Source organism: Heloderma suspectum, chromosome 1, assembly GCF_057233095.1.
Source record: "Heloderma suspectum isolate Gila_16-S chromosome 1, 16-S_ref, whole genome shotgun sequence".
NCBI classification, from domain to species: Eukaryota; Metazoa; Chordata; class Lepidosauria; order Squamata; family Helodermatidae; genus Heloderma; species Heloderma suspectum.
The window spans coordinates 137,940,788-137,957,480 of NC_139458.1; the positions used below are offsets into that span (position 1 = coordinate 137,940,788).

The following is a 16,693-nucleotide window of genomic DNA, read 5'->3' on the forward strand; positions in this document are numbered from 1 at the left end:
GCAGTATGAGCTTTAAGTTGAAATATACTGGGATTTTGGCCCTCTTGGTTTCGGCCCTGACTACTGCTGGAACGCAGCCTCCCGAGAGCTTCTCTGAAATTGCATTTGGCCCTCAGGCTGAAAGAAGTTCAGCACCCCTGGCTCAAGGGTCTGAAGTAGAGATCTTTCCCATTATCAGCTACCTAACCGTACCAGGGACTGAATGTGGTACCTTCTGCACGCAAAGCATGCACACTTCCACTGAGACATAAAAAGAATGGGAAGAATACCTTTTGCAGGGGTTGGTCTTTTGGGGAAGTCAACTATATCAGCAGAAGGATCCTCAGTCGTTTTTTTACCTTGAAAAAGAGACCAAACAGCATTAGGAGAGCAAAAACACCTTCTGTATTGACTATACCCAGTAACAGGGGGAAATGCAACCTCCCTGTTAAAGCTACAGACTTTTCTACTTAAGGATGGATGCAAGGATAGAAAGGGAGATTTGTATCTGCCCACTTGTAGTTAGGATATAGAAAGAGCTACATTATTATGAGCCAGGCCAATGGTCCATCTATCTTAGTATCATCTGCTTTTACTGGCAGTGACTCTCCAAACATCTGAGAGATCTCTGTTGCCTGAGATCCTTTAACTCAGCCTTCCCCAACCTGGTGTCCTCCAGATGTGTTGGACTGAAACTCCCATAATCCTTGGCCATGCTGGCTGGGAGTTGTAGTCCAACTCATCTGGAGAGGACCGGGTTGGGGAAGGCTGCTTTAACCAGAGATGAATTTGGGACTTCCTATATGTGCAAAGCTTGAGTGGGCAACTTGTGACCCTCCAGATGTCATGGCCTGAAATTCCCATGATCCTTCATCTCTGGATATGCTGACTCAGGCTGCTGGGAGTTGTAGACCAAAACATCTGGAGGGGCACAATTTGCCCACCCCAGGTGCAAAGCATGTAACCTACCAATGAACTAGGCTCGCTCTCCATTTCATTCAAAACCTCTAACGCCACAGAAGCAGTAAGACCAGCAGCCCTTCCCCACTATCAAGCAATACAAGACTGAAGTCTTGCCTTTTCAAACCAGTCACACCACCCTAGCACCAGGATTAGAGCAAATGCTCCCCTCCCTCAAGCAGTTGTTGCTGCCACACTCCTCTTCAGAGGAAAGGCTCTCTGCTCCTTTACTTTTCCCACCTACACACACACACAAACTTGCAGCATGCAATGCCTTTGGAGAAGATCCAAGCAGGAGCAGGTTTGGTACCCAAAAGAACTCCCAGCATAAATCGATCAGAATAATGCAAAGCTGGAGTTCCTCGAATTTGCAGGATTCATTCTGTTCAAGGACATTCTTTTTCTAAACTAACGTTTTTCGGGGAGGGGAATGTTGTTAGAAGTAGCAGGAGCAGTAATGAGGATGGCAGGGAATAAGTCAAGGTTGGGGGTCAACGCACACCCCAGCCCCTGGAATAAGTGAATTAGGAAGGGTGTTGGAACTCTTCTAGTCAGCAGAAGACCTGCTAATAAAAAAGGTACCCTGCAGAAGTCAGGCAAGACTACAGGAAAGTTACTTAGCTGTTTTCATGGGCATTATTCTCCTTAAGATTTCACGTATGGATCATTTCTCACATTGTTCAGAGGCAACCCCATGTTTGTCACAGAGCATACACACAGAGCAGCAGCCAAACATGGCTCCCTGACAAGCACTTGCATATGAGACGTGCAGGTTTCTTGCATTCACACTTTCCACATCTTCGCCTTCACACCTAAAAAAGCGCGGTGTGTGCGCTGAGTTTAAAACTAGTCCTCGCTACAGTCATTCCTTGTTGGTTGTTCTGATGCTCTTTCCAAGTAGAGCACAAGCACCAGAACAGAGAGGTCGTCCTCTCCCAAGGAAGGACAAAGCAGCAGGAACAGGCTGCCACACACGCACACATCCCCACCCAGGGTTCAGCAGCCGCAGTGGCAACAGCAGAGACTGGGCAGAAGCTGGCCGCGTCCCACGTTTCCCGAAAACGAGCATGCCAAAAAAGAAAAGAAAAGCTTAACTCACCTCTTGCGAACCACTCGTCTTTTGGCGGAGAGAAGGACAGGGAAGAAGGGAGGCAAGAGAGAAGAGATGCCAGCAGGATCACAGGCCATTTGGAAGAAAAAAGCAAAGAGAAGAGGAAACAGGCCACAAATTAGTTGAAGGGCCCATCCATCACCTTGATTGACACACCAAACAAAAAGCCCACCAACCATACAAGTCATGGAGATCTTGAGAGATAAAGAGCAGGAGAGCCAGAAAGCGGCCACGCACATCTACAGGATGCTTCTGTGGAAAGCAGCCACTTGCTCAAGGAAGGCAAGGGTGGTCGACAAGCACTCAGGAGCTGACTCCTTCTCCCTGCCCGCTCGCCTTCCCTTCTTCAAGGCTGGGCAGGTGCTGGGAAGCAAGCATCATACCTTTGCCCTTTTTGGCACCAAAGCAGCTGGCTGCGTGGGGACCAGTGTTGCTGGCAGCAGCGAGGGGGGCTTCCTGATAGCGCTCTGCATGAGGGATCTCGCGGTGCACCTGGTAGGAGAGGTTCCTCAGGAGGCAGACACAGTTTTCTACCAGCTGGCAGAAGATGGACAGTTCCTCAAGTTAGATATCAAACTTACTGAAGTTCAGAAGGTCCACAAAGGGCTCAACACAAAAGAGCAAGCATGAGACAGGGAAAGCAGCAGCAGCGGAAGTGTTCCGCGTCATCTCAGAGTAAGGGGAGCCCACCTGCCAATGAGCCAAGCTACCTCCCCCCTCCCCACCCTCAGCTGTGTTAGGAGATTGGAGGCTGCAAAATGCTGGGGGGGGGAGGTGCTGCTGCAAGGGGTTGGGGAAGGAATTATATCCATACATCACATTCTCAGGGTCAAAGGAAGATGAATGGAGGCACAGGGCTTGGTACTGGCTGACTGAGAAAGAGCATGAAGGCAGAGGGAGGGAGGTGGCATCTTCCAGCACCAGGCTGACTTTCTTCAAAGTCAGGCAGGGTTAGCCCCATCTTGCTCTCCTGTACAGTTCCCACTTTGCATTGGCTCAGGATGGTAAACCTAACATTCCCTAGGGCAGGAGTGTTGAACCACAGGCCTGTGGGCCAAATCGTGCCTGCCTGGAGTCCCAATATGACCCCTCAGGTTTCCCAGAAAGCCACGCAGCCTTCTCCTGGCCCCACCCCTATCTCCCAACCACCGACTGCCTGGCGGTTGCCTTTGCACAGGTTCCCCCCTATTCTAGAAGGTTGAAATGCCTCCCCTAAGGTTTAATTACTGACACATACGAGTTTTAAGCTAAAATAGGCTGGTATTTTTGGCCCTGCCCCCTTTTCATTTGGGGAGTGCAGCCACTGAGAGTTCCTCCAAATTTGGCCCTTGGACTAAAAAAGGTTTGACACCCCTGCCCTACAGCATCTGCTGCATCAAGAACCGCGTTGTCTCTTCCGCTCTCTCTTTACCTTGCTGTCCAAATCTTTCTGGCCAATCTCTGCTTGGACAATACAGGCAAGGGCATCCACTAGCCCATCGCACTCCCGCAGCTTCCGGCGGGCTTCGCTCCTCTCCGAGCTGACATTTCTGCAGGAAGGAGGAAAACCATCAGAGGGGTGGGGACACCACAGGTACTGCCAGTCTTCCTCTCTTATTTAGGCCAAATTTCCACTTGTGCTCTGTGCTGGGGTGGAGCGGGGCGAGGGGTAGATATCTAGCTGTGGGTGTTGATCTCTGCATCACATGGCAGAAGCCTTCTGCAGTCCTCGACACGCACCCTGATAAACCCCGAGGTTTCAGCCAACACCACACACCACCCTCCTTGCCATGGCGACCTTTGGTCACATGCTATCCATTCAGGCTTTCTCATTGCCTCTCTCACCATCACGCGCCTCACAAGTTTGTGCTGCTGCAAGAAAGTTACTGCGACCAGCAGCGTCACCCTGTTCTTTCTCTTTGTGCCACGTTTCCTTACCCCAGCCTGAAATTAGGGGGACAGACAACAGCCTATAGGGCCCCAATGGCCTACAGTTTGGAATTCAACATTAAGGCAAACAGGAGTTCTTCTCTTGGCTTTTAGAAAGGGTGTGAAGATGCATCTTTTTAAACTAGCCTTTTAAATCATGTAGATGCTTTAATGTTCTATTGTTTTATGGATTTTAATGTCCTTACTTTCATTATTTTGTGGTTTTATTGTTTTGAATTGCTGTGCGCTGTCCTGATGGCTTTTTAGCAAATAAGGCGCTACAAAAATGTTAATAATAAAGGGATAACTGCACCTCCAGTTTGTTAGAAGGCATCAACCACATTTGAGGTTCTCCCTCCAGTCTAACAGTGCATCCTCCCAGCAAAGCAACTCAAAAGAGCCACACATTTTCACCAAAGTGCCTCTTCTCAAGAAGCGGGCAAATCTCAGTGCTCCAACAGCCTACAGGATACCGTCAGTGGAACATCGAGCACACAGACGCACCCCCAGCTGCAACAACACAGAGCCAGCGTACCTAAGGCAGCCAATGGTGTTGGTGAGCACGGACTCCCACTCTATGTGGCGGGGTTTTGAATCCTCGCTGGGCTCCCTCTCCCATCCCGAGCGTGGAATGATAACCTCGTCTGTGAGGGCATGTAAGGCGTTATCCACAATGGCCATCTTTATCGAGTCATGAGAGGAAAGGTTCCACAGTGTCCCTGCAACAAAGAGCATTACCAACAGTAAGGCTTCAGTGTGCACATCAGAGGGCTCAGATGCTCACACCTCCATGACTACATCTAGCTGTGGTGTGGTGAATGTGGATAGGGAGACCATTTTCTCCCTCTCTCATAATACTAGAACCCGGGGTCATCCCATGAAGCTGATCAATGGGAGATTCCAGACAGATAAAAGGAAGAACTTCTTCAACATGGCACATAGTCAAACTATGGAATTCGCTACCACAAGATGTAGTACTGGCCTCCAATGTGGATAGCTTTAAAAGGGGGTTAGACAAATTCCTGGAGGAGAAAGCTATCAAGGGCTACTAGTCCTGATGCCCCTATGCTACCTCCAGTGTCCGAGGCAGTATGCCTACATGCACCAGTTGCTAGGGAACATGGGCGGGAGGGTGCTGTTGCACTCACGTCCCGCTTGTGGTTTCCTGATCGACAGCTGGCTGGCCACTGTGGGAACAGAGTGCTGGACTAGATGGCCCCTTGGTCTGATCCAGCAGGGCTCTGCTTATGTTCTTAGCCACTCCCCCTCTGAGATGGGTCAGCCCTTACCTGTAATGACTTCTGTGAGGTCCATATCCCGTGCCTTCCGCAGCAGCCGCACCAGAGCAGGGACGCCGTCACAGTTCTTGATGGCAACCTTGTTGTCCTGGTCCCGGCCATAGGAGATGTTCTTGAGGGCCCCACATGCTCCATAGTGCACCTCCTTCTTGGGGTGGTCCAGCAGCCCCACTAGCACAGGAATGCCCTTCAGCTTGCGCACCTCAGTCTTCACCTTGTCGTTGCGGTAGCACAGGTGCTGCAGGTAGGCTGCGGCATTGGACTTCACAGCGTCCAGCCGAAACCCCAGCATGGCTATCACCTCGGGAAGCTCTGGCTGGCGCCAGTTGGCCGTGGCCGGGCCTCCTTTCCGCAGGCTGTCCAGGCTTGCTAAACTGCCCCTCTCATGCTGGGCCAGCGGGGCCCAGTAATACTGGTCTCTCGCCATGTCGTCCACCAACATGTCCTCATAACTCCTGCATGAAGGGGAGAAAGAAAAGCAGCCAGTTAGTAGAACAGATGCCAGAACTAGCTTACACTGCCACGGAGAGGAATCTGGACCAGTTTTCATCCATCGACAGAAGAGATTTTGAGGGCCAGGAAGGGGCCCCACCTCATAAGCCCCTGGCACCAACAGAAATTCCCAGGTGTGCCAGGACAGGTAGGACAATGCAGGGACCCAGCAGCAGCACATCACCACCACTTGCACTGCTGCTACAACGGGGGTGCAGAACCTCTTTCAGCCCAAGCACCAAATTCCATTTTGGAGAAGCTCTCAGGGGCCGCATTCCAGTGGTGAGTGGGGCCCAAGGCAAAGCGGCGGGGCCAAAATACCAGTCTATTTTTGCTTAAAGCGTTTACTGCCAGCAACTAAGCCTTAGGAGAGGCATTTCGGCTTTTTAGGATGGGGGGAACTGCACAAAAGCTGCGAGACCATTAAATGATAAGGTTGGAGGAAGGGGGAGTGGAAACTGGGGAACCCAAGAAGGACAGATTGAGACCCTGGGCCTCAGGCTCTACACCCCTGTGCTACAACAAAAGCACTTGTGATGTCTTAAGGGCTGTGCTCTAATGGCCAGTTCTCTGGCAGCAGCAGTGGCGAAGGAGCGGACATCAGAACCTCTTGCACATGGTCAATGACATTTAGCAAGAAGCAACCAGGCCCCTGAGTCACCTTGATGTTGTTCTTGGTGCTGGCAATATATAAGAGAGAAGACACTTGCTCTTTTTTCTCCCTTACTGCTCAAGCATTCAGAGCCACAAAACGATCACAGCTCCTTGGTGAGCAGCTGACCTCAGAGTTGGGCTTGAATGAGCAGTGGCCAATAAGAATGACAGCAGCTTACACAGGTAGCTAAGCTGGGCCCAGGAAGAGGAGGCTGCTGTTCCTAAAGGAGGATGAACAACTTCCCAGTGTTAAAAATCAAATTGTCACTTGGGATTTCTCCAGCACTGATTGGAAACAAACCAGCTGTTTCCCCCTTTTGAGTCAGATGCCTTTCAGTTGCCATTCTACACTGGCCACTAGAGGGCAAGTTGGTGCCATCCGTGCCTAACCAGAGTATATCCTGGGTCATCTAACCTACTCTCACTGCCCCAAACATACCAAGATTTGTAAGATTACTTCCAATGCTTTATTCAGCCAGGCCTTCTACTCTGCAATATTCCTATGCCTGCACCAATTAACCCAGGCACAGACTCCGTTTAGGTGAGATTTCAAGGACACCAGCTTCTTAGATGGCACAATTGTGCTGTAACACTAATTGCTGCATCAGGGCATTTCAGACACAAACACACATGCTCTGCTTATGAGCAAATGTTTGTCATGTTTTCTTACATCTGGTTTAAGACGCTTCCTACATCTCTGCTTAAGAGCAAATGTTTGTCGTGTTTTCCTACATCTGGTTTAAGATGCGTCCTGCATCTCTGCCTGTCTCACAGTTAATGCTGTCAGGGAGGGAGGACACATACCAGACCAGTTTTCCCCTCAGCTGCCTCAGCACAATCCCCCTAGCTCCCTTCTAGATAAGAAAGCAAGCCCAATGCTAGACACTCTGCTCAGCCATGGGAATTCCAACCTGAGCAGTTGCATGAGGTAAGAACTGCAAGACACACTGAGCCCTGGAAAGTGCAACTGAAGTAACACAGCAGGGTGAAGTGGGATGGGGAGAAGGAAGAACGGCAGAGACGATCCCGCTTCTTTAAAAGCTCCTCGAACAGCAGACGCTTCTCTCGGCACCATGTTGCAATGATGGAAAGTTATAGGGCAACAGTCAGACCACGTTTCCACTCTCATATAGGGGCAGAACCCTTGCTCCCCACTGAATATAGTCACCCTAACTTTGATATTCAAAACACTGAACATGCTTTGCTTGTTCATGTGCTTGTACAGGTTCATGTGCAAGCATAGGAGCTGGGACAAGCACACTCACACACACATGTATATATGGCTTGAAGTCCTTATGGTTGCGGAAGACATTTAAACTGTCTCATGAGGGTCTTTAGAAAAAGATAGGGCTATGGAGTCTTTTCCAGAGATCAGGCACACACACGTTTCATTATCTTGACAGCTCCACATTTCTTTAAATACCTTACTGTTGTTAACAGCAGGAGGGGACACTACGTTGCACCAGAAACAGATTTTGCCCTACTGGAGCTGGGTGTAGGGTCAGCTGTGCTCTTTTGCAATGTGTATGCATGGAAAGTTAGTCCCTCTCCCTCCTTCTCATTTAAATGCAGTAACTTGATCAGTGCACACAGCACCTACTCCCTGGGTCCTTCTCCATACTTGTTTATAATGCATGTGTTTAAAGCTAGCTAGCAAAGCTGTTGATACACAGTCAGTCAAGAGCATGTGGAGAAAGCCATGTCAGTACGCTGGAGCCAAGAACAGCAAACTTGATTCCGACTTCTTACATTCTACCTGCGCCACACACTCAAATCTTTGCCTGCCCTGTACTGAAACCGAGTCATGACACTTTTGCCAAAGTAATTACTCCTCTGCTTTATGACACAGAAACCCACAACAGGGATGTACGTCTTTGCAGACTGCTTCAGAAAGAGTCCAGCACCCCCCCCCCGACTGCTATCAGGAAAAGCGCAGCATGCATCTGCTCCACCTGTAATTTGTGCCCACGCATATGCAGAGCCAAAGTAGTACAGTTAAAGCCTCCTCCGCTCACCATCTGGAGTGGTTTTGTATGCATGAGTATAGGGCTGAAGGGACCTGATAGGAGGAGTCCCTTCCTTTGCAACTTTCTGTTTGGGAGAAGCCATAAGCTCAGTAGCAGAGCACATGCATTGTCCTATATGTCTGGTCCATGACTGGGAGGCCTCTTAACAAACAAGGAACCCTATGTTGATGGGAGAACCTTGATTCTATAAGGCAATAAGAAGGAATTTGGGCCCGGGCATCTCTGGTTAGAAAAAAGAAGCTGGTATTAGCAGCACTGGGAAAGACCTTTGCCCAAGACCTCATGGAGTTGCTGGCAGACTATAGTGGGCTGGCGAGTGGGGAATGGGGTGTGTGTGTAAGGCAGCTCCCAATATCTGCATAATATTGTCTTGTTCTCCCCAATCTCCTTTTTCATCTTCAAATACTGAAGCAGAGTTTTGGAGTACTGCAGGAACACTCAGTATTTCATGCTTAGAAGAGCAGTTACCATAGTCAGAGTTTGTTCTGCTTTAGGTGTCAGAATGAGAGAGGCCACATTTCCAAAACCCACTCAATTCTTTAAAAGCTTAGCAGAGGTATCAATAATCCAGGAAGCCATCAGGTTCTGAGCAATCATAACTTTGGAAAAGCCAAGTCCCTACCTTCATTAGGTACCTCCACACAAGACACCAAATGTTCAACTTTCAGGTCACCCATATCTGCAGATTAGTTTTGCGGTTTCTTGCCATAAAGGACTCTTGCTTTTCTTTGCTGTCCCCCACCCTCCACCAGAAGTCTAGGGGTCTTCCTGACAGAATTCACTACTCTTCCCCTGTAAGCTACAAGCAGAATTACAAGACTTTCTACACTATTTGGGGGGATGCTTTGTGTTTTCTGTGTATGTTCTGCCTACACCAGAGCCCTTATCACTCCACTTCTATCTTATTTGAGGGGACAGGTTTTCACGTGGATAGTGGCTTATTGGGCTGCTGAACTGATTACAGCTCCACACACATTTACTATACAGGTTTTATTCTGTTTTAAACTTAAGGTTTTTATATGATGTTTACAGTGCAATGTTGTATGCTGGGAAAACAAGGGAGGATTACAAACAAATGAAGAGGCCATGTGGATCTCCTGTAAATGTGAGTGAACAAACCGTGGCAATGCCACAATAAATCCTCATGTGGAAGCAACCTAGCACTTGAGACTGCAGTGAAAGAGAGCCCAAGACAACTATTTGATTGAAGCAGGAGCTTGTCCTGAACCCAAGGGCCTTCCCAGACATAAGCCAAGCTGAAGACCATAGCTACTTTGCTGTTTATTTCAACTCATGCTTCCAAAAACTTTAAGTCATATTCACAGGGCATATGCTGTAGTAGTTTGTTTAAAAAAACAACCTGATTTACAGTCAAGTTTGAATTAGCCCATGAAATCAGTGTCATGTGAGCTGAAAGGATGGCTTTCGGCTCCTTGATGTCTCATTTCTGATTCTCAACAGCATTTTACAATCTGCATTCAATGAGGAAGCTGCTTTTTTTGTTGAAGTATGTCAAGCTTTTGGTTTCATGCACTCTAACAAGCTATGGTTCAAGAGGATAGCTTCAGCCTAGTGGTTTTCAAACTGTGTTCCTAGGAAGGTCATCAGGGATATATATGCTGGGTAACAAGCTTTCCTTAAAGGCACTGTCTACTATTACCCCTCTTCTCTGCAATGCACCACTGCAAAAGGGCATTGGATCTATTCTGGGCAAGAGCTGGGCAGAATCAACTGTTAGATCGCTGGGTGATCTGCAGTAGATCCCAATGGTTTAAGAATAGCAGCAACAAAATTACTCTTACACACCCCTCCCAAACACACCCTAAATTACATTGCTGAAATGAATAAAGATTGGGGTAATCTGGAGCGGGTGTGTGTGTGTGTGTGTGTGTGTGTGTATATATATATATATATATATATATATATATATATACGCGCATACATACACACACAGGATTACCTCAGTCTATATGGACTATGAGCTCCATTCAGTTCTGGTTCTAAAAACAAATTCCCAGACTCAAAATTCTTTAACTCTGAGTGTATGTATGTCTTATGTACCAAACTCCGGCTGGTAGAAAACAAAAAGCCTGACATCGGCCCACCCTTGTTCTAGGGTGTACATTCAGTTCATTTCGGACAGTGGCAGAAAGAGTCTGGTGGATGGCCTGCATAAACAGAAAATTCACCTCTGAATATCCTCTGAAATATCCAATATCCTCTGAAACACAAAGGGCAGGTACATTTGAGTTCCTTCCTTATCAAACAAGCCAGTATGGAAAGTGCTCCCTGAAGGAAGGACATTTGAAGACCCCTGTTCAAGGCAGCAAGTCCCAAGGTGCCTCCCAGAGGCAGAAACATCAGTTAACAGTTGCTTTCACTCTTGGAAACTTGTTCATGCAAGACACTCACATAGTTCTGGGTATTTTGGAAGCCACACACACTGTTCCTTGCATGTCCTAATCTCTTAGATCACAGAGCATACAAGAGACACTTGTCTAAGCTTACCCTACCCCCTTCCCCTCCAGTACAGTGAATTCAAATGGATGGGCTGTTCTTAAACCCTGGTGTAAAGTAGAACACTTGGATCTTGCAGCTGCTCTGGGAAACTGCATCAAAGTGATCATATCCCTGGCTTCTCTGGGTAGGCCTAGGAAAACTGCCTGAAACTCTGGAGAGCCACTGTTGCCAGTCAGTGTCAACAATACTGGCCTAGATGGACCAAGGGTTTGGCTCAGTCTAAAGCAACTTTCCATGTTCCTATATCCCATCAAAGAAGCAGCAAACTGACCAAAGCCAGCCTGAGCCTGTGTGACAACATGAGAGCAAGAGGGAATAAATGCTCTACAGTGGCTTACTGTCAGACCATATCCTCGCGTGATGTTCTGTGCATGCTTTTTAGCACAACCTTCACAAGTGGCTCCTGCGACGTTCACGGCAGATTAGAGCTAGAGGGCATTGAACTTACAGAAGATCGTTAAGCCCTTCCTTCACAAGGGCAAACTGCCAAGTCACCATGGTTAAAAAACGTTTCTTACTCCAGAACAAGTGTGCCAAGATACAATCTGGCTAGGTACCTTCCATAGGAACAGAAGGAGGGGAAAAAACCACACACACACACACCCCACACGAGTCAGGATGGTAATTGAGGAGACAGGGATGAGGAGCCAACTGCAACAAATACATGGATTCCACAGATTTCTGCGATCTTTATCAGTCTGCTCTGAGCACAGCAGTTTCACAATTGGCCAGCTAGAGGTCAAAATCCAGACGTGCAGATTCTATTGGAGCAGTTTTTATAACAGTGTTAATGATGGGGTCACAGATCAGTCCCATGTTGGACAGGAAGCAATGCCGCTTTTATATTATAATATAAAGACCAGCAAGTTGTTTAATCATTTGCTCCTCTTGCCAAACGCAAGAAACAATGATCACCAACAAATTTCTTACAAACAGCCACACACAGCAGCAGTGAGCTCAACTGGCCACAGCAGGTTTATATAGGATCATGATCTGCCTAGAGTTTTCAGCCATCATTTATTAAATTTGTATCCCACCTTCCCACCAAATGGTGCTCAAGGCAGCTGGCAATAATACACAAAGTAAAATACAAAAATATCAAAACATAAAAGCAGGCAAGTGAAAAATACCAATTAAAAACCAGTTTAAAAAGTTGGTTGAACAACTGCAATATTTACATAATAAAGTCAGCTAATGAAGCCAGAGGCCTATCTGAATAAAAATATATTTGCCTGCCAGAGAAAGTTCACCAGATGGGTCTTCCTTGGCAAGGAGTTCCAGACTTTGGGAGCATCCACACTGAATGCATTTCAGTTACTGGCAGGACTGAAAGAAGGGCCTCGCCTGAAGTCCATAAAAACCCAGGTAGGCTTGTATGAGAGAACATGGTCTTTCAGATAATCTAGTCCCATGTCCTATACAGCTTTGAAGGTCATAACCAGCACTTTGAGTTCTGCCCAGAAATGGACCCGTAGCTAGTGAAACTGTTGGAACATACGATTCACATACTTCCTATAATTGGCCCCAGTCTATAGCGTTGGCTGCAGGCTTCTGAAACAAGTAAAGTTTCTGAGCACTCTTCAGAGGCAGCCCCAAGTAGAGTACTTTTCAGTAATCCAAACAAGATGTAACCAAGACAGATATTACTGTGGCCAGTTGAAACAGCTCAAGGAATGGGTGTAGTTTGTGCAGTAGTCCTTGGCTGTGCAAAAGCACTCCTAGCCACCACACAAAAATGGGGAAGCCATGCTCAGGTCTGAATCCAGGAGTACAGCCAAACTGCAAACCTAAATCCTCAAGGGGAGTGTAACCTTATCCAAGAAAGGCTGAACTCCTTTCTACCAAGCAGAAGCATCTCTGCCTTGTCTAGATTAAGCTTCAATTTGTTTGCCCCCATCCAGTCTATTACTGACTAGAGACAATGATCCAGAACTTCCTTGAATTTGGATGGAAAAGGAGAAAGACTTGGGTGTCATCAGAATATTGGCAATACTGAATTCCAAACCCCAGATGTCCTCACCCAGAAGTTTCATGTAGATGTTAAATAGCATGGGGGACAAGAAGAAACTCTGAGGGACACCATAGGCCAACAGCTAAAGTGTTGAACTGGCATTCCCTTGCATCACCCTCTTGAATCGCCCTTCAAAAAGCCACCATAAAACAATGCCTGCCAAATTCCATTCCAGACAACTAGTCCATAAGGATACCATGGCTGCTGGTATTGGAAGCTGCAGAGAGATTCACTAGAACCAGTCATGACCCAATGATGGCCCATTATGAGTGCATCTACTATCACTTCCGCACAGAACTGGACACTTTACATGGATTATGCCACTCAAAGTTGGGTGACGTCATCTATTGACGTAATTAATAGGCTCAGCCATTTTGCAGGCCTTCAACCCCACCCTAGTTATTATCAGTCCAAGAGACTTCACCAGTTTTGAGTATTTGTATAGTTAATCAGTAAAGAGTAGCCAGTAGTCTGTTCAGTGAAGGATCTGTGGAGAACAGAAGCTGGGCAAGCCAACAGATAAGCAAGTCAAGCTGACAATGACAACACTTTACCTATTCTAGACCTCAACACAGGCATCAGAAGCTACCACAACAGACCATTCTACTGCGCAAGATGCATACTTTAGGGGTTAACCAAGGGGGAATTGGAATTTGTCTTCTCTGATAGCAACCATCAAGCAGTGAGGAGTATTACACAAGCCAGTCAATTTGCATGCCTTTACTTCAGATGCTTCATTGCAGCTGCAGGATATAAAGTGGAAGGGGTAGAGCAGAATTGGAATGTTGTAGTGTTCTCATGGATGAGGGATGGAGGACGGAAACCCAGGAGTCAACACTGGGCAAAGGACAGACAGGTAGAGGGTGCACACTGGCATGAAGACACAGAAGACAGACCACAGAAGAGGAATGGAAGCTGTGCCAAACACTTAGCTTCTACCCAGCTCCATTTTACTAGAAGCTACATCACATCCTCTTTTATTTGGATGTGCAGGAGAACTGATCACATACACATCTCTTCAGTGCATCAGGCTAGTAAGTCAGGGTAGTGTTCATTTTGTGTTTTTAAGGGCAGGTTCAATCCCTGATGAAGAAATTAACAAATCAAGTTAGGCTACAAAGGTCTGAAAACTATAAGGATAGCTTCTATGAAAATTGGGCAGCTTCCAGACATTTTACAAATAATTCAGATAATACAGAACCTCCATACTTGCATGGATCCTGTTGGAAAGATATATTGGCATAAATGAATGAACATAATTAATAATGATTTACAAATGGAGGCAAGAGGTTGCTTGATTTTTACTTGGAATCCTGAAATTAAATGACAAAACAATGCAAGTCTAGGAATGTAATGTACTAGTGATTGTTTTGCTGTTATGTTTATTGGTTTGTATGTTTATAATGAAACAATATGTTTTGTATCAATTTTTAATACGAAACTCAATAAAAAATGGGAAAACAAATAAATAAATGCAAGTTCATATTCCCATGATCCTACAGCAGCCACCAAATTGTGGCATAATTACAATTCGTTTACCAGCGAGGTTAGGCAATCTAGGAAAAAAATATTCAGTAATTCAAGAAGCTTTCCCACAGAACACAGGAGATCTATGGCTCTGAGCATCCCATACGCCAAAGAAAAAGCACCATCACCCAAAACCAAACCACTGCCCCCTGCATACCGCAGACCATGCTGTTCCTGCAAGCCATCGCTGCCCCACTGGCACTAGCAAGCCAGTAACCCACTGCAAAACCATAGCAGGGCACCCTTCCATTGCTGCAGCCAACCCTGTTGCTCAGAGGTGTTGCACCTCAGAGCTGAACTGAATTTCAAAGCAGCTCTCAGGGTCCACATGGGGGGGGGGGGGGAGAGGCGGTGGTGAAATACAAAAAATACCAGCACATTCTAATTTAAAGTTCTTGCTGTCAGTAACTAAGCTTTAGGAAAGGCATTTCAACCTTCAGAATGGGGAAGAAACTGCATAAAAGCTGGGAAATGCCAAACAATCAGTGTGTGGGGGGGAGGCATGGTCATATGGGGAAGCCCCGAGGGCCAGAACAGAACTCCAGGTGGGCCACATTTGGTCTGCAGGTCTGAGGTTCTGCACCCCTGCTGTAACTCAAAATACTTTATGTGAGAGGAAAAAGAGTACCACTACTAAATATACTACCATTTTATTAATACTTAGCATTTATATAGCACCTTGGGGTACTTCTCACATGCATAATTGGTCATCTTCACCGTAATTGTGGAAAGCAAGCTAGTACTATCCCCACACTGCAGGTGGGAGACTGAAGGGAGTGTCTTGGTTAAGGTCACTTGGTAAGCACAGCCCAGGTCTGCAGAGGGGATTTTCCATCCGAGACCAAGCTAGCCTCAGGCAAAAATGGTACAAGTTCCACAACCTGAAACAACATCACCTGATAAATACAACTGCACATGTCTGGACCCATCAGGGAGGGGTGCATAACCCCTTTAAGGAAAATTTGCTGGGAACACATTGTGCAGAGGGCAATTCACAGGACAAAAATAATTAGCTTGAATAAACTGAGGACCTCATTCTCACAGAGGTGGTAAACCCAAGCCTGGGCTGGACCACTTCAGACTGCAAGCAGAGGACAGAATGCTTCAGAGACCCATTAGTGGCTTTGTGACAACAGCAGTCATTCACTATTTGTTTAAAATATATACTTTGCCTAAATGGCCTGCTAAGGAGTTTATGGTTGGAAGTAAGGTGGGGCAAGTCATCTGTTGGGTTCATATTTTGATTTCACACCTCCCAAAATCACCCACAGAATGCATCTTGCCTTGAAAATACCATTGCCGAGACGTGCAATGTGTTTCAGAGTTCTGGACAGCTGCAGGGATTTTGTCAACTCAACACAGCTGTGATTTAGCCCCTCCCACAGCATGTAAATTGACAGTAGGAGGGATAGGCTTATCACCTCAAAAGGGAGACTTTCACATATAAATATTCTCCAATTAATAGTTCTCCATACACCAATGTCTCCAGCACAAGAAACTAAGAAAAAAGAAAGCTGTAGGGGTAGACAGGGTGAGGAGAAAGAAGACCTGCTAGAAATACAAAGGTCCACTTGACCCCAAAAAGCTAGGGGAAATTTGAAACAGATGACCAATTCCAGAATTTGCTCTAGTGGGGAAAACAGATCAAGATGTAAGACAGGGTTGAGAACATTTAAGTTGAGGGTCACATTTCCTCAGGAGAAAGTGGCGAGGGGCCACATACTGGAGGTGGGTGGCAACACCCTTTCTCTCTCTCCTTATTTAACCTACACAGACTCAGCCAGATTGCAGGATGGGAGATTTACCCCCCCCCCCCTCAGTTGAGTGACCGGAAACAAGTGAACAATGGAAGGAGCTTGAAGGGGAAGCTCTCCAGGCCTCTGGATCCGTACCCCTGATGCAGGACACCACACACAGGGACTGTATTTATCCCTTATGGGGAACAAGCAAGCCTATAAGCCGCTAGAGATGGAATGGCGGGGATGACTACAGAACAGAGCAGACACTTGATAGCAGAGATTTGAGAGCAAGGGTAGAGAGAGAATTAATAAAAAATGCCCTTTGCTGTCTTCAGTGTCCACTTTTTATCAAGGGGATAAACATCACTATTATAAGAATCCTCCAGGAAGACTCTGCTCATCCTTAAATCCCAAGAGCAAAATTTATAGCAGAACTCTAAAGCTTGCTTTATAGAGTGCACTGTTAT

General features: G+C 46.8%; 1 protein-coding gene across 7 annotated transcripts in view; it reads right to left on the reverse strand.

The window, feature by feature from the left end:
- CTNND1 (catenin delta 1) overlaps window positions 1–16,693 on the reverse strand; it is a 68,035-nt gene that overhangs the window by 14,643 nt on the left and 36,699 nt on the right. For 6 of the 7 annotated variants that reach the window (XR_014792507.1, XM_084859875.1, XM_084859857.1 and 3 more), the window contains 5 exons: window positions 5,248–5,711; window positions 4,494–4,677; window positions 3,462–3,579; window positions 2,434–2,587; window positions 270–338 (listed from right to left, as the gene is read on the reverse strand). Coding sequence is in view for 6 of the 7 variants with exons in the window: in XM_084859875.1 (XP_084716001.1) it covers window positions 270–338; window positions 2,434–2,587; window positions 3,462–3,579; window positions 4,494–4,677; window positions 5,248–5,711 (989 nt within the window). In the remaining variant the exon portion in view is untranslated. Of the gene's footprint in view, window positions 1–269; window positions 339–2,038; window positions 2,057–2,433; window positions 2,588–3,461; window positions 3,580–4,493; window positions 4,678–5,247; window positions 5,712–16,693 lie in introns of all 7 variants that reach the window. The other variant, XM_084859853.1, reaches the window with a different exon arrangement.